General features: G+C 39.0%; 2 protein-coding genes across 6 annotated transcripts in view; both read left to right on the forward strand.

Moving 5' to 3' along the window:
* The window catches only part of eif2b5 (eukaryotic translation initiation factor 2B, subunit 5 epsilon), a 393,495-nt gene that overhangs the window by 343,069 nt on the left and 26,569 nt on the right, over positions 1-23,857 (forward strand). The window lies entirely within an intron of this gene.
* rock1 (Rho-associated, coiled-coil containing protein kinase 1) overlaps positions 1-23,857 on the forward strand; it is an 81,782-nt gene that overhangs the window by 52,347 nt on the left and 5,578 nt on the right. For 3 of the 5 annotated variants that reach the window (XR_015477480.1, XM_087238672.1, NM_001256634.1), the window contains 15 exon segments: positions 262-412; positions 669-829; positions 1,622-1,806; positions 4,464-4,533; positions 6,708-6,811; positions 8,557-8,722; positions 9,036-9,129; positions 10,282-10,370; positions 10,729-10,917; positions 11,614-11,779; positions 17,657-17,727; positions 17,826-17,914; positions 19,436-19,514; positions 19,996-20,257; positions 21,591-21,798. Coding sequence is in view for 2 of the 5 variants with exons in the window: in XM_087238672.1 (XP_087094798.1) it covers positions 262-412; positions 669-829; positions 1,622-1,806; positions 4,464-4,533; positions 6,708-6,811; positions 8,557-8,722; positions 9,036-9,129; positions 10,282-10,370; positions 10,729-10,917; positions 11,614-11,779; positions 17,657-17,727; positions 17,826-17,914; positions 19,436-19,514; positions 19,996-20,257; positions 21,591-21,798 (2,084 nt within the window). In the remaining 3 variants the exon portion in view is untranslated. 5 annotated transcript variants of the gene reach the window in all.

Raw genomic sequence — 23,857 nt, forward strand, 5'->3', positions numbered from 1 at the left:
ACTGTCATACATTAACAGTTTGGTAATACAATCTTTAATGTATTTACTAACATGGACAAATAATGTTAGGTATTGATTGTTAGTGAGAAACAATGAGCCTAAAAATGTTCACAAGAGAAAGATGAAGTGCTAAAGTAAACCTATATGTCATATTAGACCCTGTATATTTGCGCTCTGCATTGCCATTGCTTTCTTTGTTTGATTTAAGGGGGTTGTGTAGGCCCTGTAGCAGTTGTTAAACTCGTGTTTCTGTATGCTCAGGAGAAGAACAGTCTGGAAATTGACCTCAACTATAAGCTGAAGACTCTACAGCAGCGGCTCGATCAGGAGTTAACGGAGCACCGCATCACAAAGGCGCAACTCACAGACAAATACGAGTCTATCGAGGAGTCAAAGTCAGCTGCTATGCATGGTATGTGTGCGTGCTTAATGTGCCACGTCCATCTTGCTACGTGTCCAGACGCTGTACAGCACCTTGTTTCTCTTCGTGCTCAGGCAAAAACTCTCATACAGATGAGCAGAACTCTCTAAAAAATTCTGTTTATTATACTAATATAACTACATGTACTGTTCAATTTGACTCCCCTTTTGTTATGTTGGGGGCCGTTAGAAATGCCAAACATGCGTTCACTGCTATGAAAGCTAATGAAGTCATCTCCCCTTTCCAGCGGTGGAGCAGAAGGTGTCTGAGGAAACCACGCTGCGCATGCGGGCTGAGAGCCGGGTGGTGGAGGTGGAGAAACAGTGCTCCATGCTGGAGTTTGACCTCAAGCAGTCCGTACAGAAGATGGAGCAGCTGATGAAGCAGAAGGAGAGGCTGGAGGATGAGGTGAACGGGAACTCTATGTTTTGCCCATATCGATAGCTAGATTAGACTCCGTTGCTGATAACTGATTATTAAACCTATAATTTTAATGAATACTGGAGAAAAAAAAATAAACGTAACAAAATAAATGGGGTAAATTTAAAGACAGGCATTGGGGAAAAAAATGTAAAGAAACTTTGATCGTTCTTTATTATTATTAGTACTATTATAAACAGATTAAAATGATTTTAAAGATTTTATATACCCCTTTTAACAAGATCTAAAATAAATATCTGATGTTTCTAGAGAGTGTATGTACAGTTTTAGCTCAAAATACCACACAAATACTGTATAACTCTCTGAAACGGACCCTTTTTATAGGCTTTGATCTTAATTGTGGTGTGTCTGTCGCTTTAAATTCAAATTAGCTCTTTTCAGAAAAGGGCGGAGCTACTACTGCCTGTGTGTCGGCATAGTGGCAGATCCTAAAACAAGACTAACATCCTATGCTGATAAGGGGGAGGTGGTCACTAGTGGGCGGGGCTTTCCCCCTCTGATGACACGTAAAAAGGCAGAATGTCAATCAAAGTGTTTCTGCAGACTGTTTTGATCAAGTGTGTTTATAACAAACAAAATTAATATGTTTTTACCATTAGAAATTGGTTATTCACACACAAGATTTTTGCAGATAACCGATAATTATTCAGCAAAACCGATACATCAGTCGACCTCTAGTGTACAACTCAGTTTAAGACTAAAAATATCGGCTTGACAGGATTAGAAACTATTAAATTTGTCTTTTCTCCACCCTAACAGGTGAAGGATCTGCGGGTGCAGCTGGAGCAGGAGACAGGGAAGCGTGTGATGTCCCAGAACGAGCTGAAAAACTGGAAGATGGATTCAGAGCGACTGAAAGGGACAGAGAAGCAACTCAAACAGGAGATCAACGCTGCCCTGGAGAACAAACGCTCGGTGGAGTTCCAGCTGGCGCAGCTCACCAAGTATGCTTTGCTCAAAGGGTCATCAATATGCAGTTGAAGCCAAAATGATTCTCCCTCCTGTGAAATATTTTTTTACATTTTTTTCTAAATGTTGTTGAACAGATTCAGGAATTTTTTTACAGTATTTCCTATAATATTTATTCTTCTGGGGAAAGTCTTATGTTTGATTTCAACTAGACTAAAAGCAGTTATTAATTTTTTAAAGCAATTTCAAGCTCAATATTATTAGCTCCCTTAAGCAATATTTGTTTTGGATTGTCTACAGAACAACCCATCATTATACAATGACTTGCCCAATTACCTAGTTAAGCCTTTAAATGTCACTTAGCTGTATAAAAGTGTCTTGAACAATATCTAGTCAAATATTGTGCTGTCATCATGGCAAAGATGATATAAATCAGTTATTACAAATCAGCTATTAAAACTATTATGATTAGAAATGGGCTGAAAAAAAATCTTCATTCGCTAAACTGAAATTGGTGAAAAATATTTACAGGGGGGCTAATAAATCTGGAGGGCTAATAATTTTGACTTCATCGGTATATGAAGAGTTTAAATGCAAAAACCTGCAAAATGTGCCATCTGCAATTTTCTTCTACAATGAGCATTTTTCTGAACCTCTTGTGTTTTTGTTTGTTTATTTCATGTTACAAGCGATGAAAGTAAAACCTATTCTTCGTGCCATAAAAGTGAAATGACTGAATCAAGACATGGGAGCCTAAGAAAAATGTTAATATAAGACGAAACTTTCACATGTCACTTAGAGGTTTTTGCATCTGAACTCTTCTTATATTTATATATATATTGGCCTCGAGCCAATGCACGCCTCCCACTAGTGCCAATATACAGCCATATCACACTGCTAAGAGTGTGATATCGCTCATCTATATATATATATATATATATATATATATATATATATATATATATATATATATATATATATATATGAGCAATATCACACTGCTAAGAGTTTATTATGAGCAATTATATATATATTATACTCTTAGCAGTGTGATATGGCTGTATATCGGCACTGGTGAGAGGCGTGCATAGGCTCGAGGCCACAGGCCGAGTGCCTTAGTGCCCCAGCAGTGCTAATATACAGCCATATTGCACTGCTACTTGTGTGATATTGGGTTTATACAACAGTTTGACGGCATAATCGTATATATGAAAAAAGAAAATCAACCACGAAGGGTCTCAAAAATCCCTTCTTAAGAGGAACTACTTTCTTTCGCCATTGATTCACATCTGCAGCTGACGTCAGAACAGCAAAAACCTTTGCCAGTTCATCAACGTCATTTTAGAGCTAGTGTTTGATTCTATAGCGTAATGTCTAAAGTGATGAGAAAACAGCTGATTTTGCTCACATTTTAAGATTATAAGGCTGAACAGCATGAAATGCCATCAGTCTACAGAGGTTTCCCAGTATTTCTCTGTTGCAATCGGAAGATCACGATCATTAACCTTGTCAAAAAAAAAAACAAGCAAACACTACCAGATTACCATGGTATAAATACAGCAATACAACATACAAAAGAGGGAGATCAATTTAGAGTGTCACATACCTGTTTTATAATGATTTGATCAGCTGTGATTTGAAATTACGCTGAGTTTTCGCCCCTAAGCACTTATTATCTGGTCTCTGTCGCCATGTTGTGGTGGAACATCAACCATCTTTGCTTTGCTCAGTATGAATTATGACTAATGGCCACCAATGTGCTGAATTTCCGGAAGTATAAATATTTACAACAAGCACTATCCTTATGAATAAACTGCATAGTTGCAATCTAACCAACCTCATTCTTGCCTAAAAAGCCTCAAAAGTACTTGATGTTGTCCAACAGCTGCGATATTTGTCAAACTGTAGTGTTTATTGATCTGCTGTCACTCTATGCGGGCGGAGTAATACACAGGAGTGAGGAGGCTTTACGAGTGCTGTTATTGCAGAATATTACACGGCTATCAGCCAATCAAACCATTAGAAATACAAGGTCAAAAAAATTTTATTTTGTTTAATGTGGTAAGTTTTTTGTTTCTCTCAAAAGTCTTTCTGCATAAATCCGCAGATTTTTTTATTTAATTCTGCGCAGAAATACCAAAAAGCATTCTATCTGGCCCTAGTCATGATTTAAGATTATTGGTTCTGTTGAAGCTCCTAAACAACATCACTTTTCTGGCTCTGACCTCCAGCAGCTATTGCATTACTGAAGCGCTTTGCTGTTGCAGAAAAAAGCTAATATTGCAGATTACGCTTAAACCTGGCCAAAACTGTTGGCTGCCAATATTTACATGAGTGGATTAAGGATTAGCCTCCGTCTGACCACACCAGTTAATCCTTGCCTTCTGTTGGACCGCTCGTAATACCTCACTTCGTCATGTTCTGCAGTTTAAGGTCAACATGCTGTAATATCATTAGTCAGTCAGTTCGTTAAGACTTTATTAATCCCAAAGGGAAATTCAGAATATAAATCTTCTAAATCTTCAACTGTATATTCTGTGAGCTTAAATCAGAGTAGGCACATTGGCGTTTTGTATTTATTTTTATCGAAAGGTTAAGTTTAAAGGTTAATTTATGGACATGTTTGAGTTTGAAAGTTTGATTGAGGATTGTTTATGATGCTGAAGTGATGGACTGACATGTTTCTCCACAGGCAGTACAGGGGAAATGAGGGTCAGATGAGGGAACTTCAGGACCAGCTGGAGGCTGAGCAGTATTTCTCAGTGAGTATCACACACTTTTGACACACTCTCTCTCTCTTTTTTCCCCCTCACTCTTAAAGGGGTCATTTGAAGGGGTAAATTGAGAATCAGATTTTCATTGACGTATGACATTGTACTAAAACATCCTGTAAAAATGAGTTCAAATTCATTTCCATGGGGAATAAAAAGTCCACATGAACTGGAAGCTGCAACCCTCTTTTTGTTCCCTGTATTGTGATGCAGTTCCTAGAGAAACTGAATATTAAATGAGAAAATAGTGGGTGTGGCTTGTTTTTCTACTGCGAGCTGATTGGATGTTGTAAAGTAGGCGTTTTATTCAGAAAGATGGGGAAAAGGGTGTGGGGAGAGTTATTACAGCCTAACAGACTCCTCCCCCTAAACATTTCTGTTTGTTGACTGGCAGCTGAAGGGGCGTGGTTAAGTATGTTAGCCACGCCCAATTCCTCAGACAGACCTAATCTGAGAATTTAACTAAAAACAAAACAGGAAGTGCATTTTCAGATTTTTATTTCAGATTACAAGGGGAAGCTATTGTTTTGTTCTTAATGGCATGCCGTGATGAATTGTTCAGCGCAAAACTAGCAATAACAAAATCAGTATGTTAGTTTTGATTTCTTGTGCACTTTAAAGCCTAAATGCTTTTAAATCACTAACGTATTGTGTTCTAGGTCTCATATAATTAAATAATAATGAAATTCTCCCAAAAACAAACATTATTCACTGAAAGTTGTGTTTATGTCACTATGTTTAATGAAAAAAAAATCAAGTCTGCAGCAAGTCAGCATGAAATGGAAACTGCAGATAGAGGAGATGCTGCCGTGGTTTCTTTCTTACCAAAGCAATAAATTACTTGCGGCTCAAAACAAACAGACACAACCCACACAGTTTGTAAGCTGTCAGTCAGAAGCAGATCTTTGGGGAACAATAGTGTGCCAGGCTCTTCTGAGACACAGCTGTTGCAAAGTTATTTAGATGATCTGACATCAGCGTTTCATAATGAGTGGATCGATATTGTAGACACTGTCAAAGGTTTTTGCAGTCTTTTTTTTTTTTCATTGATTTTAAACCGGGTCAGTGAATCCTTATAAAGCCTTAAGTCTTAAAAATATATAGTATAAAATAGTATAGTATATATATAGTATATACTATAGTATAAAAATAAGGCCTTAATTAGTCTTAAAAGGTCTTAAAATGCAATCGACCAACACCATAAAGAACATTTTGTTTGTGTTTTGAAAATCTGCTTAGATCTTTTCGTTTATCTTCACAAAGAACAAAATGGGTGGAACCAAAGTCTGTTTATAGTCTTTGGCAGAATAATATATAGGCTATATATAGAATAGTTGATGTTAGTGTTTTCAATGCAGTTTATTTTTACTTAATAAATTTGCACACTTTATATCAGTGGTCCCCAGGCCGCGGATTGTCCGCGAATCAATTGCTACGGGGTTGCACAAGAAATCATTCATTATTTCTGTTTTATTTATTATCTGAGTCTAAACGATCTTTTATTTTGAAAAATCTTTTAGTTTGAAAAATGACTGTATTCTCTCGGTTACATCTTGGTCACTTGTGCGGCAAAAAATAAACCACTAGCAAAAAGTTAGTAAGAAACAGACGTCTTTGGAAAGTTTCTTTCACATATTGCGTCTTTTCTGTACAAGTCTGTTATCTCCAAAGGAGGCGTACGGCTTGTGTACGTTGAAAACATCTAAACTTTTCAGCACCGCGAGTCACATGACAAGAATATGAACAAGAATATACACAGTTCAGTAGACAAATTCATACCTGCCAACACTGCTGTTTTTCCCTCGAGTCTCTCATATTTCAGACCCATCTCCCACCACCCTCCCATTTTGTTATTTCTCCCAGACAGCTCCCATAATTCCTCCTTGATTCATCAATTTTTAGGGTCACCTGTTGTGGTTTGTTCTGTCTGTAGTGTCTTTCTTTATTTGCATGTGTTTTGAGAATTTGTGCATGTGTTTTCAAATCGTAGATGTTGTTTCAGTTTGTTTCAGTGCATTTGAGCTCTCAGCCGCCGTATTATTTAGCCATTAGTAGATTTATCTTTGGTTATGGGTTATTTTATGCTACAGTTTTTTTTATTTTATTTAGATGCATGTTTTTAAACTCAGACCCTGTACTCAAGCCATGTCTGCTTTTGTTTTCAGACACTCTATAAAACTCAGGTGAAGGAGCTAAAGGATGAGATCGAGGAGAAGAATCGACAAACTCAAGAGGCTCTCAAAAGAGTCCAGGACCTGAACTCAGAGAAGTAAATCAGGAGTCATCGTCAATAAGCTGCAATTTCAAAAAGATTTCATTAGTGTCATGTGCTTTTAGGTGAAAAAGTAAATAATTGCCAACTTTTACGAGATTATTTAGCTTGTTTTAAGGGAAAACAAACTTAGGTTTGACAAATTATATCTGTAATCAAAACTATGTTTTGCTCATCTAGAAAATGCTGCTTGATTTAAGAGCTTATTGATTTAAAACGAGCCTAGAGCACCGTCTGCTGTTAAAAACTAGCCTAGAGCGGCATCTGCTGTTAAAAACTAGCCTAGAGCGGCATCTGCTGTTAAACTAACCTTGAGCGAAGTCTGCTGTTAAACTAGCCTAGAGTGACGTCTACTGTTAAACTAGCCTAGAGCGACGTCTGCTGTGAAAATCTAGCATAGAGCGCTGTCAGCTGTTGAACACTAGCCTAAAGCACCATCTGCTGTGAAAAACTACCCTAGAGGGGCGTCTGCTGTGAAAAACTAGCCTAGTGCGCAGTCTGCTGTTAAAAACTAGCCTAGAGCAGCATCTGCTGTGAAAAACTAGCCTAGAGCGGCATCTGCTGTGAAAAATTAGCCTAGAGCGCCATCAGCTGTTGAACACTAGCCTAGAGCACCATCTGCTGTGAAAATAACCCTACAGCGGTGTCTGCTGTTAAAATAGCCTAGAGCGCTGTCTGCTGTGAAAAACTAGCATAGAGGGGCGTCTGCTCTTAAACTAGCATGAGCGACGACTGCTGTTAAACTAGCCTAGAGCGACGTCTACTGTTAAACTAGCCTAGAGCGACGTCTGCTGTAAAAAACTAGCCTAGAGCGCCGTCAGCTGTTGAACACTAGCCTAGAGCACCATCTGCTGTGAAAAACTAGCCTAGAGCGGCATCTGCTGTGAAAAATTAGCCTAGAGCGCCATCAGCTGTTGAACACTAGCCTAGAGCACCATCTGCTGTGAAAATAACCCTACAGCGGTGTCTGCTGTTAAAATAGCCTAGAGCGCTGTCTGCTGTGAAAAACTAGCATAGAGGGGCGTCTGCTCTTAAACTAGCATGAGCGACGACTGCTGTTAAACTAGCCTAGAGCGACGTCTACTGTTAAACTAGCCTAGAGCGACGTCTGCTGTAAAAAACTAGCCTAGAGCGCCGTCAGCTGTTGAACACTAGCCTAGAGCACCATCTGCTGTGAAAAACTAACCTAGAGCCGCGTCTGCTTTGGAAAACTAGCCTAGTGCAGCATCTGCTCTTAAAAACTACTGTTAAGCACTTTCTGCTGTTAAAAAGCGAGCCTAGCGCACCGTCTACTGTTAAATACTAGCCTAGAGCACCGTTTGCTGTTAAACACTAGCCTAGAGCACCGTCTACTGTTAAATCTTTGCCTAGAATGATGTCTGCTGTTTCAAAACAACCCTAAAGTGCTGTCTGCTCTTAAAATCTAGCCTAGAGCGTTGTTAGCTGTCAAAAAGTAGCCTAAAATGCCATCTGCTGTTAAAATCTAGCATAGCGTACCGACTGCTGTTAAACATTAGCCTTGAATGATGTCTGATGTTTAAAAACAACCCTAGAGTGCCTTTAGCTGTCAAAAACTAGCCTATAGCGCAGTCTGCTATTAAATATTAACCTAGAGCGCCATGTGCTGTTAAAAACTAGCCTATAGTACCGTCTCCTCTTAAAAACTAGCCTAGAGTGCCAACATTTGCACTAGAAAGTATTTGTACTGAAACTCCTCATGTATTGTATTGTATTGTCTGCAGGGAGTCTCTGTCGGCTCAGCTGGACCTCACCATGACCAAGGCCGAGTCGGAGCAGCTGGCACGAGCGCTGCAGGAGGAGCAGTATGTCGAGCTCTCGCAGGAGTACAAGAAGGCCGTGTCCCGGTACAAACAGGAGATCTCGGAGAAAGACTCCACCATCTCTCAGGTCTGTGCAGCATCTTTAGCTCAATCTGACCTTCTCACGTGTATCATCTTTTTGTGTTCAATCACTCTCTTATGATCAAAAGTCAGTGTAGGCGAGTCTATATAACTCCAGGTATATCTGGTGTCAAAAGTAATTATACATATATATTTTAAGCGCGTATTAAAAATGTTACTGGAAATAATGTATTTTTTAGAAACTATCAACTATCTCAGTTACTGAATGGTCCATATTTTCTGTGTTCTCTCGTAATCCATGTCTAATATTTGATTATATGATAGTGGCTTTTAATGTGTTCTAATGCCTCTATGCTCAGCTTGAGGATTCCAATAAAACCCTTACCAAAGATGTGGAGATCCTCAGTAAAGAGAAGACTGAATTTAACGAGAGAATCCAAGCTCAAGAACAAGGTAATCTGTCTATCTGTCCGTCTGTCTGCCTATCCATCTGTCAATCTATCTGCCGTTATATCTATCTATCTTTCTATATTTTTATCCATCTATCTATCTGTCTCTGTCCATCCTATCTATCTATCTATCTATCTATCTATCTATCTATCTATCTATCTATCTATCTATCTATCTATCTATCTATCTATCTATCTATCTATCTATCTATCTATCTATCTATCTATCTATCTATCTATCTATCTATCTATCTATCTATCTATCTATCTTTCTATCTATCTATCTATCCATCCGTCCATCCATCCATCCGCCTGCCTGCCTGCCTGCCTGCCTGCCCGTCTATCTGCCTGCCCATCGTTCTATGTCAATCTATTTGCCGATCTATCTATCTATCTGTCTGTCTGTCTATTTTTCTATTCATCTGTCCATCATTCTATCTGTCAATCTATCTGCCATTCTTTCCATCTATCTATCTGTCCGTCCGTCCATCCGTCCCTCCATCCTTTGTTCTGTCTGTCTGTCCGTCCGTCCGTCTATCCATCCTTTGTTCTATCTATCTGTCCGTCCGTCCGTCCGTCCATCCTCAGTTCTGTCTATCTATCTATCCGTCCGTCCATCCATCTATCTATCTATATGCCTGCCTGTCTATTTGTCTATCCATCTGTCCATCATTCTATCTGTCAATCTATCTGCCATTCTATCCATATATCTATCTGTCTATCTGTGTGTCTGTCCGTCCATCCTTTGTTTTGACTGTCTGTCCGTCCGTCCATCCATCCTTTGTTCTATCTATCTGTCTGTCGGTTCGTCCGTCCATTCTCTGTTCTATCTATCTATCTATCTATCTATCTATCTATCTATCTATCTATCTATCTATCTATCTATCCATCCATCCATCCATCCATCCATCCATCCATCCATCCATCCATCCATCCATCCATCCATCCATCCATCCATCCATCCATCCATCCATCCATCCATCCATCCATCCATCCATCCATCCATCCATCCATCCATCCATCCATCCATCCATCCATCCATCGTTTTAAATATCCGTTGGTCTATCTATCTATTGTTCTTCCTTTCTTTCTTTTCATTCTGTCCTGATGTCCCATAGTCTGTCTTAATCCTCCTGTTTCTTCTGTCTTTCTGTAGAGTTTGCAGCAGAGAGAGAGGAGCTGACAAACTCAATAAAGGCAAATTACGAGAAGGCCCTTAATATTGAACGAACTCTGAAGACCCAGGTAAAACCATCAACTTCAAATGTCTTCATTACATGTGAAGAAAAATAAACGGCATGTAGTAAACTTAGTGATTGTAAATCCAGAATATTTTTCATCAGATGCATTGATTAAAAACAACTCAATGTTTTTTACACTGAGAGATGTCTGTTTATAAATGCCAATGCATTTATTTGTTGCCTTTATTAGAAGATCAGGCTGTTAGCTGATTGTTGTTGTTGTTGTTAGCAGCTCAGGCTATTAACATTTTAACATCAACTATAGTCTTTCGTTGGTCTATTGTTGGCTGTTTTTGGTCAGATGTATCTAAAACATGTTTGAAAGTTCTTCTCCATCTTCACTGTTCTCCATGTCTCTGCAGGCGGTGAATAAGCTGGCGGAGATTATGAACCGTAAGGACATGAAGGACCAGAAGAAGCGAGGCAGCACCACCGACCTCCGCAAGAAGGAGAAGGAGAACCGCAAACTCCAGCTGGAGCTCAACCAGGAGAAGGAGAAGTTCAACCACATGGCCTTCAAGTACCAGAAGGAGCTCAACGAGATGCAGGCGGCAAGTTCATGGAGCTCGACCTCTTTTAGTAGACATTGCTTATCTGGGTACTAACAGAAGCCTGAGTTTTGAGATCTTAAAGAGCGGGTTGGATTGTAGCAAGACAGAAAGTTGGTTAGATAAACAGGAGTTAGACCATTTAAAGCTTTCTAGGTAAGAAGCAATGTTTTATAATCAATACGGAAGTTAATAACAGGCAGCCAGTGTAAGGAGGATTAAATTGGGGTGTTATGGCCATATTTTCTTTACCTGGTAAGAACTCTGGCAGCTGCATATTAATAGAGAATGCTGGACAATTAGCAAACAGAGCATTACAGTAATCCATCCTAGAGGTCATAAAATCATGAACTAGCTGTTCTGCATGTGAGATAGATAGCATGCTGTGCAGGTTATCGATATTTGAGATGAAAGAAGGCGTTTTTTGTGACATGGGAGATATGATTTTCAAAAGTTAATGACAATAGGTACATGACATGTGAAATATATAGTATAATCTGCTGAAAAATAATGGTATACAGCGTGTCTAATGTTAGGGGGAAGCTTATTCTAGGATTTTGGAGTGATAACAGTAAAAGCCTGATCCTCTTTTTGCTTATACTGGGACCTTGGTATTGACAGAAAAGACTGATCTGATGACCTTAATGACTGTTTGATCTGTAGTTTTCTGATGGTTAATACTGTTGTCTGTGTTTGCAGCAATGGGCAGAGGAGTGCACGTATCGCAATGAGCTGCAGATGCAACTGGACAGCAAAGAGAGTGACATCGAGCAGCTCAGAGAGAAACTGAATGACTTGCAGCTCCGTGTGGACAATTCCAGCGTCACCAGCCTGCAGCCGGACGAGCTGGACAGCAACATCGCTGGTAAGTACACCTTCACTAACCTTCAAGACTCTTTCTTTAAGGAAAGAGAAATTGCATTCACTTTCTAATTGAAAATTAGATGGGAAAATTAGATCTAATTGAAAATTAGATAGGGCTGAATTATTACTGGCCAGATTCTCATGCTGTGAATGTGTCATAAACCTATTTTCTCATCCAGAGCTGCTCAAAATGTGAGAATTCATATTTGACATTTTGTGAAAGATGTTTGTACAACTTTAAAAAAAAAAAAGCATTCTTGTTGTTCTGTACACTACAGAGCCGAATGCAAAAACTGCACATTTAATGTAAAAATTACTGGGAAGATTTTGTCATAAATAGTTTGAAACTAAGTAAAAGACATGAAATTCCAATTTTCATTTCTATTTCATAAAAAATGTATTAAAAAATTATTTTTGTGGAAGCGAATCTTTGAAATGTTTTTCTATAAATCAAAATCATAAAGTCCAGAGCTGTGACCAAAAATTGATTGAGATTTTCTAAACGCATTCTGCTGTTAAACACTAGCCTAGAGCGCCGTCTGCTGTTTAAAAACTAGAATAGAGCATCATCTGCTGTTAAACACTAGCCTAGAGCGCCGTCTGCTGTTAAACACTAGCCTAGAGTGACGTCTGCTGTTAAAAAACTAGTCTAGAGCGCCGTCTGCTGTTAAAAAACTAGCCAAGAGCACAGTCTGCTGTTTAAAAACTACACTAGAGCACCGTCTGCTGCTAAACACTAGCCTAGAGCGCCATCTGCTGTTAAACACTAGTCTAAAGTGCCGTCTGCTGTTTAAAAACTAACCTAAAGCGACGTCTGCTGTTAAAAAACTAGTCTAGAGCGCCGTCTGCTGTTTAAAAACTAGACTAGAGCACCGTCTGCTGTTAAACACTAGCCTAGAGCGCCGTCTGCTGTTTAAAAACTAACCTAGAGTGACGTCTGCAGTTAAAAAACTAGTCTAGAGCGCCGTCTGCTGTTAAAAAACTAGCCAAGAGCACAGTCTGCTGTCTAAAAACTACACTAGAGCACCGTCTGCTGTTAAACACTAGCCTAGAGCGCCATCTGCTGTTAAACACTAGTCTAAAGTGCCGTCTGCTGTTTAAAAACTAACCTAAAGCGACGTCTGCTGTTAAAAAACTAGTCTAGAGCGCCGTCTGCTGTTTAAAAACTAGACTAGAGCACCGTCTGCTGTTAAACACTAGCCTAGAGCGCCGTCTGCTGTTTAAAAACTAACCTAGAGTGACGTCTGCAGTTAAAAAACTAGTCTAGAGCGCCGTCTGCTGTTAAAAAACTAGCCAAGAGCACAGTCTGCTGTCTAAAAACTACACTAGAGCACCGTCTGCTGTTAAACACTAGCCTAGAGCGCCATCTGCTGTTAAACACTAGTCTAAAGTGCCGTCTGCTGTTTAAAAACTAACCTAAAGCGACGTCTGCTGTTAAAAAACTAGTCTAGAGCGCTGTCTGCTGTTTAAAAACTAGACTAGAGCACCGTCTGCTGTTAAACACTAGCCTAGAGCGCCGTCTGCTGTTTAAAAACTAACCTAGAGCGATGTCTGCTGTTAAAAAACTAGTCAAGAGCGCAGTCTGCTGTTTAAAAACTAGAATAGAGCATCATCTGCTGTTAAACAGTAACCTAGAGCGCCATCTGCTGTTTAAAAACTAGCCAAGAGCACCGTCTGCTGTTAAAAACAAACCTAGAGCGATGTATGTTGTTTAAAATCTAGCCTAGAGCGCTGTTTGCTGTTAAACACCAGCCTAGAATGCGTCTGCTGTTTAAAAACAATTCTAAAAGACCTCTAGTTGTCAAAACAAGCCCAGAGTGCCCTATGCTGTTAAAAGAACTAGTCAGCAGTTAAAAACTAGATTAAAGCATCTTCTACTGTTAAAATCCAAGCTCAGAGTCCATTCAAGAGAGAACAGCGATGTGTTTTGAAAATCTCAGTATCTTGAATTATTTTTGGCCATCCTCCGACAAATGTCATGATCTTGGCTGTAGTATTTGTGATGTTGAATGTCATATTGTTTAGGTGTTTTTTAAACAGGTCTATATGTATTAAATGATCTTATATGATGTGTTTGTAGTCATGGATGCCATTCTCTGTGTTTAAAGTCCTCTCTCTTTCTCATCTCTTGTTCTCCCTCATGTATAGTCGCTACTTCTTGCTCTCCTTGTCTTTATATCTTCTATTCTTTTCCCTCTGTGAGTAACTTTAAGATCAGGATCCCCCTATGCCTGGATTGTGCTTCTGGGTGGCAGTTTGTCTCTTCTCACTACTATCTGTTTTGTTTTAGTGGACACAGCTTTATGGTTTTGCTGATGCCTCAAAAATAAGCTACTCAGAGTGTTTACAATGATCGAGAGCAATGTTGAATTAGTGTAAAGAAACAGCGCTGAACTGCTGAAATGAGTGAAAAATGTCTATACTAACCCCTACTCTGAGCACCTTTCAGATGTGTTTTAAGTTTAGTCACTTTTTAGTGTGAGTGAGTGTTTGCATGTGTAGCTTTAAAGCCTTGGTATACTTCAAACGAAATCAGAAAAACTACTGAAATTACGTAATTTCGCACAAAATCCGACCAAAACGAAGTACTTTTTGATATCGAATAACACTATTTATTTGTTATATAAGCCTTATTATGTGATATTTTTAAATGCGCGTGAAGATAGTTGGATGGAAACAAAGCTAGTGACTGAATTTTATAGACCATCCATAACTCATAGTATTTTAATTAACACATGTAAGTTAAACAGTAACACTGGTATCGTCCATTTATAATGATGAGCAATGCAAACTTAAGCAAAATTTGCTATTTATATCAAAAATTGGTTGTCTTTGACACTAGCCTAAAGGGCCGTCTGCTGTTAAAAACTAGCTTAGAGCGCCGTCTGCTGTTAAAAACTAGCTTAGAGCGGCATCTGCTGTTAAAAACTAGCCTAGAGCGCCGTCTGCTGTTAAAAACTAGCTTAGAGCGGCATCTGCTGTTAAAAACTAGCCTAGAGCGCTGTCTGCTGTTAAACACTAGCTTAGCGCGCCATCTGCTGTTACAAACTATACTAGAGCGCTGTCTGCTGTTAAAAACTAGCCTAGAGCGGCATCTGCTGTTAAAAACTAGCCTAAAGCGCTGTCTGCTGTTAAAAACTAGCCTAAAGCGCCATCTGCTGTTACAAACTATACTAGAGCGCTGTCTGCTGTTAAAAACTAGCCTAGAGCGCCGTCTGCTGTTAAAAACTAGCTTAGAGCGCCATCTGCTGTTAAAAACTAGCCTAGAGCGCTGTCTGCTGTTAAAAACTAGCTTAGAGCGCCATCTGCTGTTACAAACTATACTAGAGCGCTGTCTGCTGTTAAAAACTAGCCTAGAGCGCCGTCTGCTGTTAAAAACTAGCCTAAAGCGCCGTCTGCTGTTAAAAACTAGCCTAAAGCACCGTCTGCTGTTAAAAACTAGCCTAGAGCGCCATCTGCTATTAAAAACTAGCCTAGAGAGCCATCAGCTGTTAAAAACTACCCTAGAGCGCCGTCTGCTGTTTTAAAAACTAGCCTAAAGCGCCGTCTGCTGTTAAAAACTAGCCTAGAGCGCCATCTGCTGTTAAAAACTAGCCTAGAGAGCCATCAGCTGTTAAAAACTACCCTAGAGCGCCGTCTGCTGTTTAAAAACTAGCCTAAAGCGCCATCCGCTGTTAAAAACTAGGCTAGAGTGCTGTCTGCTGTTAAAAACTAGCCTAGAGCGCCATCTGCTGTTTAAAAACTAGCCTAGAGCACCGTCTGCTGTTAAAGAATAGCCTAGATCGCCATCTGCTGTTAAAAACTAGCCTAGAGCACCGTCTGCTGTTTAAAAACGAACCTAGAGCGCCAATTGTTCATAAAAACTAGCCTAGAGCGCCATCTGCTGTTTAAAAATTAGCCTAGAGCACCGTCTACTGAAAGAAACTAGCCTAGAGCGACATCTGCTGTTAAACACTAGCCTACTAGCCTAGATGCTACTGTAGTTAATAATCCTGTTATTTTCCCTTAAACACCAAAACCTTAAATGTTTGATTAATAAATGAGATGAGTGCATTAAATGTCTGAAATTGGTTCTCTGAAGTATGCTTATGCATTATATAAATGGCTGAAAAAAAGCCGACCCCATCCCCTCCAATCGTCATTTATGATTTGTAGTCTGACTGTATGTATGTATGTATGTATGTATGTATGTATGTATGTATGTATGTATGTATGTATGTATGTGTGGTTGACTGATTTATTGCATGTTCACTAGTGAACGAATGAGCCGAGTCACACACTTCATGCATGACCCCAGTTCTTCTGTCTTCACATACACTCTCAAACCAGTAACATTTTAACTGCATTGCATCATGGTTTGGTTTCAATTTGGTTATAGTGGTTTGGTTACAATTACAGGTTTGGCTTGTCACTTGATAAAAAATGCACAGTTTAACACTGCTGAAGTACCGAGCCAATTACTAATAAACCTGTGAAGATGATAAACATTCCTGGCTTTATAATGCAGAATTGCACATTATTCTAAAAGAAAACATCATCAACTATCAGCCTGTTAGCTGTGGTTATGTTAGACTAAATTAAAATACAATGCTTGCTAACACTTTATTTTAAGGTACAATTCTCGCAATTAATACACAATCAATATGGCTCTTACTTAAATAAACTACTAATTTGCTGATATTAATAGTTATTAAGGTAATAGTTGGGTTTAGGTATTGTATGGAAGCCCATTCCTGCCATTTTGAATTTTGAGTTATAAAGTCGCAATTCCGAGTTATAAAGTCAGAATTCAGAGTTATAAAGTCAGAATTCCGAGTCATAAAGTTGTAATCCCTTGTTATAAAGTCAGAATTCCAAGTTATAAAGTCGTAATTCCGAGTTATAAAGTCGTAATTCCGAGTTATTTAGTCGCAAAACTGAGTTATATAGTCCAATTCCGAGTTATAAAGTCGCAATTTCGAGTTATAAAGTCAGAATTCCCAGTTATTAAGTCGTAGTTCCGAGTTTTAAGGTTGATATTCTGAGTTATACAATCACAAAACCGAGTGATGTAGACCAATTCCGAGTCATAAAGTCACAATTCCGATGTATAGTCAAAATTTCGAGTTATAAAGTCGCAATTGCTAGTTATAATGTCGTAATTCTGATTTATAGTCGCAATTCCAAGTCATAAAGTCGCAATTCCGAGTTATAAAGTCGCAATTGTGTTATAAAGTCGTAATTCTGAGTTATAGTTGCAATTCCGAGTTATAAAGTCACAATTCTGAGTTATAAAGTCACAATTCTGAGTTATAAAGTCACAATTCTGAGTTATAAAGTCACAATTCTGAGTTATAAAGTCACAATTCTTAATATCTCAGAATTGCGACTTTATAATGTTTTTTTTTATAATTTTTTTTTAACAACATTTTTTAGAGATCATGTAGAATAACTAATAAAGTACTATAAAAACAGCCAATAATAGACGGGTAATTAAAAGTGAAAATATCTTTAATTAAAAGTATAACCAATTGTTTTATTGTTTTTACTTCTATAACAGAGGTTGTGGTCCATGTGCATTATTAAATAATAATTTTTTGCCTGATGGCTTTTTACTCATTGTTTTCTCTCATTCACACATGGAAGTGTTGAACATCTCATTTTCAGCATCCATTTCATTCGTTATGGAATATAATATAAAAGTCCTGCCCTTGTTTGGGATTTTTTGATGCTACAACAGTGTGCAGTGAGGCAGTTGCTTTAAAGTGTACCTGGTTTAAGCATGTTAGTTACAGCTATTTCATTTGTTTTGGATTGTCTCACGACCTTGGTTTGTGTTTTAGTGCATGTCTGTTTCTTTTGCCTTCTTCTGAATTTAATGGATTTTATTTGTCTTCAGAATCCAGGCTTGAAGGCTGGCTCGCAATACCTAATAGAGCTAATATTAAAAGATATGGCTGGAAAAAACAGGTAAGACTTGGATGACAAAATTGGACATTTATGACCTGCTTTTCTCCCTCTTCTCTAATATATATATATATATATATTTGTGTATTTGTTTCTTTCAGTATGTTGTGGTGAGCAGTAAAAAAATCCTCTTTTACAATGACGAGCAGGACAAGGAGCAGTCCAATCCCTCTATGGTACTAGATATTGAGTGAGTATTCTGACCAATAACCATAAAAACTAGCCTAGAGCACAGTCTGCTGTTAAACACTATCCTAGAGTGCCGTCTGCTGTTTAAAAGCTAGACTAGAGTGCCGTCTGTTGTTAAACCCTTGCCTAGAGCACCGTCTGCTGTTTAAAAGCTAGCCTAGAGCTCCGTCTGCTGTTAAACACTAGCCTAGAATGACATTAGCTTTAAAAACTATGCTAGAGCGCTGTCTGCTGTTAAAAACTAGCCTAGAGCGTTATCTGCTGGTAAAAACTAGCCTAGAGCACCGTCTGCTGTTTAAAAACTAGCCTAGAGCGCCATCTGCTGTTAAAAACTAGCCTAGAGCGCCATCTGCTGTTTAAAAACTAGCCTAGAGCACCGTCTGCTGTTAAAAACTAGCCTAGAGCGTTATCTGCTGGTAAAAACTAGCCTAGAGCACCGTCTGCTGTTAAACACTAGCCTAGAGCGCCATCTGTTGATAAAAACAAGCCTAGAGCGCTGTCTGCTGATAAACACTAGCCTAGAGCGCCATCTGTTGATAAAAACAAGCCTAGAGCGTTGTCTGCTGTTTAAAAACCAGCCTAGAGCGCCGTCTGCTGTTAAACACTAGCCTAGAGCGTTGTCTGTTGATAAAAACAAGCCTAGAGCGCCGTCTGCTGTTGAACACTAGCCTAGAGTGCCATCTGCTGTTAAACATTACACTGGAGGGCCGTCTGCTGTTAAACACTAGCCTAGAATGACGTTAGCTTTAAAAACTATGCTAGAGCGCTGTCTTCTGTTTAAAAACAGGACTAGAGCGCCATCTGCTGTTAAAAACTAGCCTAGAGCGCCATCTGCTGTTTAAAAACTAGCCTAGAGCACCGTCTGCTGTTAAAAACTAGCCTAGAGCGTTATCTGCTGGTAAAAACTAGCCTAGAGCACCGTCTGCTGTTAAACACTAGCCTAGAGCGCCATCTGTTGATAAAAACAAGCCTAGAGCGCCGTCTGCTGATAAACACTAGCCTAGAGCGCCATCTGTTGATAAAAACAAGCCTAGAGTGCTGTCTGCTGATAAACACTAGCCTAGAGCGCCATCTGTTGATAAAAACAAGCCTAGAGCGTTGTCTGCTGTTTAAAAACCAGCCTAGAGCGCCGTCTGCTGTTAAACACTAGCCTAGAGCGCCGTCTGTTGATAAAAACAAGCCTAGAGCGCCGTCTGCTGTTAAACACTAGCCTAGAGTGCCATCTGCTGTTAAGCATTACACTGGAGGGCCGTCTGCTGTTAAACACTAGCCTAGAGCGCTATCTGCTGTTGAACACTAGCCTAGAGCACTGTCTGCTCTTAAACATTAGCCTAGAGCACTGTCTGCTTTTAAAACTATCCTAGAATGCCATCTGCTCTTAAACACTAATCTAGAGCACCGTCTGCTGTTAATCACCAATCCAATCCATGTTATCAGTTATTTCATTCATTCCTGTTTGTAAAATGCAATGATTTACTTGCTACTATATTAAAATGTATGTGTTTTTGTGTTCACATCACAGTAAACTTTTCCATGTGCGTCCTGTCACACAAGGTGACGTTTACCGAGCAGAGACTGATGAAATCCCAAGAATATTCCAGGTCAGTTTTTGAATATATTTTCTAATAATAAAGGTCATAAAATGCCCCATAATGATATAATCACCATATGCGTGCTATTTAAAGAGTGTGTTAGTGATTTGGTGGTCCACAATCCGTGTACACGTTGCTTATTACACACACAGGGAGGCACAGCAGCACACAACCTTAAGTCTGCCATGTAAATAACAAATCTGCTTGGCAAGATCCCAACTCACTCGTAAAGGGAATGGGAGATCAAACTCTGATGGGTTTAATGCACATTACTCTCAAAAACACACCCATTACTGATTAAGAGAATAAAGACAACCCCTTTAGGTTATGCGCTGGGTAGGCAGACTGTTTTTCACACCGTTAAAACAGCAAAAGTGGATTCAGATATACCCTAACTGTGCATCTCTAAAATAGATCATTAAAATGAGCTTCACAACCTTTGATATCTTCACCTGAATCTGCAAATTGAATGAGAGTGTTTGTGGTTTAGATCCTGTATGCTAATGAAGGCGAATGCCGGAAGGAGACAGATGTGGAGAGTGTTCCTCAGGGAGATAAAGCCAACTGTTTGCCCCACAAAGGCCACGAGTTCATCCCAACGCTCTACCATTTCCCCACTAACTGCGAAGCTTGCTCCAAACCCCTGTGGCACGTGTTTAAGCCTCCGCCAGCCCTCGAGTGCCGCCGCTGCCACGTAAAGTGCCATAAAGATCACCTGGACAAGAAGGAGGACATGATCACCCCTTGCAAAGGTTAGAAGCTAGCAGCAAAATGTTCCCTTGTGTTTACGATACTTACAGGGTTTCTGCAGGGTCTTAAAATGTCTTAAATCTCAAAATCCACATTTTAGGCCTTAAAAAGTCTTACATTTACAGAAATATTGTGTTGTTGGTCTTAAATCTTTGTTTAAACAGGTCTTCATTTTCCTTTGTTCGTGTTTTGCAGTCAAATCCGGCAGCTATGTATCATAATGGTTTAATTATCTTTCTTACAGTTACATTTGTTTAAATGGTCTCCACTGCTGAGGACACCGACCTGGGGTGTGTTTTCCAAACAATGACGTAACTCACCGCTGAACTGTCATAGTACGATGCATCTTTTGGGAAAAGAACTATGTAGTGACGACTGTTTCCCAAAACCTGAAGTTTCTCTGTCGCAGATCCATCGCTTGAACTACATTAGTTATAATGTAAAACGCCCATTATAATGCTCTAAAGTGGATACTTCTAACTACTTCTGTAGAGATAAATTTAAAATTAAATTGTTTTACACAAACAGGCATTTAAAGTAAAATCCAATATTAGTTTTGTTAAAATAGATAGAACACATCCAGAAACTGTTTCAAACTACAGCTCCAGAAGTGTGGTTGCCAGTGCTTAAGTTTGCGACGCAGTTTGCGAATGTTCGCTGGAGCGACGGATTTGGGAAACAGCACATCAACAAACTATGTTTGTGACGATGGAACTTGCAATCTCAGTTGGCTAACGATGGTTTTGGGAAATGCACCCCTTGACAGATTGTTGTATTTAGTTGATTATAGTTTTTAAAGCTTTTAAAACATTTGTTCATTTTCAACAATTATTAAAAAGAAAGTTTAATTGTTTAATGTTGTATGTTGTTTAATGGATACAAGTAGAGCTTGCTGGTTTTTACACAATATTTAAAAGATTTAGCTAAGAAATAAAATCCAAAATATAGTTTTTTTTATTATTGATATATTATTGTGTTATTAAATTGATTAAATTTGAATGTTTTAATACACAAATAAAAATCTTTTCCATTCGGGCCATTTGAAAAATGGTCAAAAATTTCATTCATAATGCCTTGAAAAGTCTTAAATTTAACTCTGTGAAGCCTGCAGAAACCCTGATTTATTATTTGGGTATAAGATTCTGACGTTATGATAACCTTGGATTAAAATGTCATGGTAATTTTCAGTTTTGGGTCTCATTAATCTCATTAAGTACTTTTTTATTATCGCATACAGCTGAAGTCAGACTTATTAGCCCCCTGTATATTTTCCCCCAATTTCTGTTAAACAGATGTTTTTCATGTTTGATGTCTAATTTTGTTCTCGTCTCTCAGTGAACTATGACGTGACGTCGGCTAGAGATATGCTACTTCTGGCTTTGTCTCAAGACGAGCAGAAGAAATGGATCGGTCATCTAGGCAAGAAGATTCCCAAGACTCCACCATCCACCTTCGCACGGCAGTCTCCTCGATCAATGTCCGTTCGTTCCGGAGCCAACCAGTCCTTCCGCAAAAACCCCAAAAATGTCCCAGGAAAGCCCAGGTAATTCAGCTTCACACACTCACAGTATTACTTAATCCCAATGTGCTTGGTTAAGCAGCAAACAGTTACTCTGGATTTAAAGGGATAGTTCACGCAAAAATGAAAATTTCCTGTTCATTTACTCACTTCTACCTGAATGGAGCAACGGTTTTATTCACGTCACCTCATATCTCAGCTTCTCATCTAATCTTCTGACCAATCAAATGCTCTCTAGTATCTGGATTGCCCCGCCCCCTTCACATTGAATGCGCTTAAGCTCAGCCACTCTCACTGGTAGAGTGGCGATAAACTAAATTCTATTGGCTGTTGGGTTGCAGCTGCATTATGTACCACCCTCTTTTTCGTCTTTCGATTGAGATTACATCAAAAATTCTATTGGCTGTTTTTTAAAAGGGGTGGAGCTACATTATGTACCACCCTCTTTTTGTGTTTCGATTGAGATTACATCAAAAATTTTATTGGCTGATTTTTTAAAAAGGGGTGGAGCTGCATTAAGTACCACCCTCTTTTTGTTTTTCGATTGAGATTACATCCAAAAATTCTATTGGCTGTTTTTAAAAGGGGTGGGGCTACATTATGTACCACCCTCTTTTTGTTTTTCGATTGAGATTACATAAAAAATTCTATTGGCTGTTTTTTAAAAAGGGGTGGAGCTATGTTATGTACCACCCTCTTTTTGTTTTTCGATTGAGATTACATAAAAAATTCTATTGGCTGTTTTTTAAAAAGGGGTGGAGCTATGTTATGTACCACCCTCTTTTTGTGTTTAATTGAGATTACATCAAACATTGAATAAAAATACACATTTAAAGCACTTTACCGGATCTTTAAAGAAGACTTGAGCTGAATCTGTGTTGTTTGGTAATTATATAATGGCAGTGAATGGTGATAGGTCTATAACACGTATATACAAGCCATACCTGTCAACATTGAGATGTGAAAATAAGGCATATGCCCACCAAGACTGACATCTCCGCTCCGCTCCGCTTCAAATGACGTGTACAGAATTTGTTTGGGAAACAGCGCCTATTTATCACTATTGAGCGCGCCAGCTGACAGTCACGCACTGCTATATGACTGTTTTGAGGATTGCATATGAGGGGCGACGGCACCTGTATTGAAAAGGAAGGGAATTTCGCCGTTTTTATATTTATTTTAAAGTGTTTTCATGCCTAAATAAAATGAAAGCACAGATCAGACTCTCATTTAAGAGCAAAGGGCGGCCCCTGGTGGTTCGGTGGGATGGGTTGTATATAGGGAGGATCGGCTCTTTAATGTTTATTGCCACCTTTCATAGAAAGATTGAAATACGGGAAAATCCCTTTACAGGATGATAGTGTGATAGAACTGTAAAATATAGGAGACTCCTGGGAAAAACGGGAGGGATGACAGGTATGAAACGACCCCAAATCAATAGCCATGGCTCCTGATGACACACTGAGGTCTTATGAAGCAAAACCATTGGTTTGTGTAGGAAACTGAATATTATTTACAATATTGTTAGCTTTTATCCATGGCCTGCTCCAAATGCGCACATGCTGGCATTCACCCTCAAACGCGACTGGACTACAATCGGACTACATTCAGACATGCACCGAGAACTGTTTGGACCAGGCTGAGGATCAAAGCTAATAATATTGTAAATAATGTTCAATTTCTTTTTGCTTCCCAAGAGCTCAGTGTGTAAACAGGAGCCACAACTATTGATTTGGTTTGTATGTGTTTGTTTTTAATCTCAAAAATGGGTCACCATTCACTGCCATTATATGAATCACCATGAGCCACAGATTCAGCTCAAAATCATCTTTAATGTTCTGCTGATGAAAAAAAGTCACCTAGATCTTGGATGAGCTGCGAGTGAGTAAATGTATAGGAATTTTTGAGTTTTGGGTGAACTAGCCCTTTAATGTGAAGTCATATTTCACCCCAGAACATCAAAGAAATAATGTCAGGGTATGGAATTTTGGCAATATCGTGCAATTTTAAAAGATCTGTTCAAGAAATTGAATGAGCGCCAATTTGTGGCAGAAGGTAGATTTTTCTGCATCCCAATCATCAC

Source organism: Danio rerio, chromosome 2 (genome assembly GCF_052040795.2).
Source record: "Danio rerio strain M-AB ecotype USA chromosome 2, GRCz13ab, whole genome shotgun sequence".
Classification (NCBI taxonomy): Eukaryota; Metazoa; Chordata; class Actinopteri; order Cypriniformes; family Danionidae; genus Danio; species Danio rerio.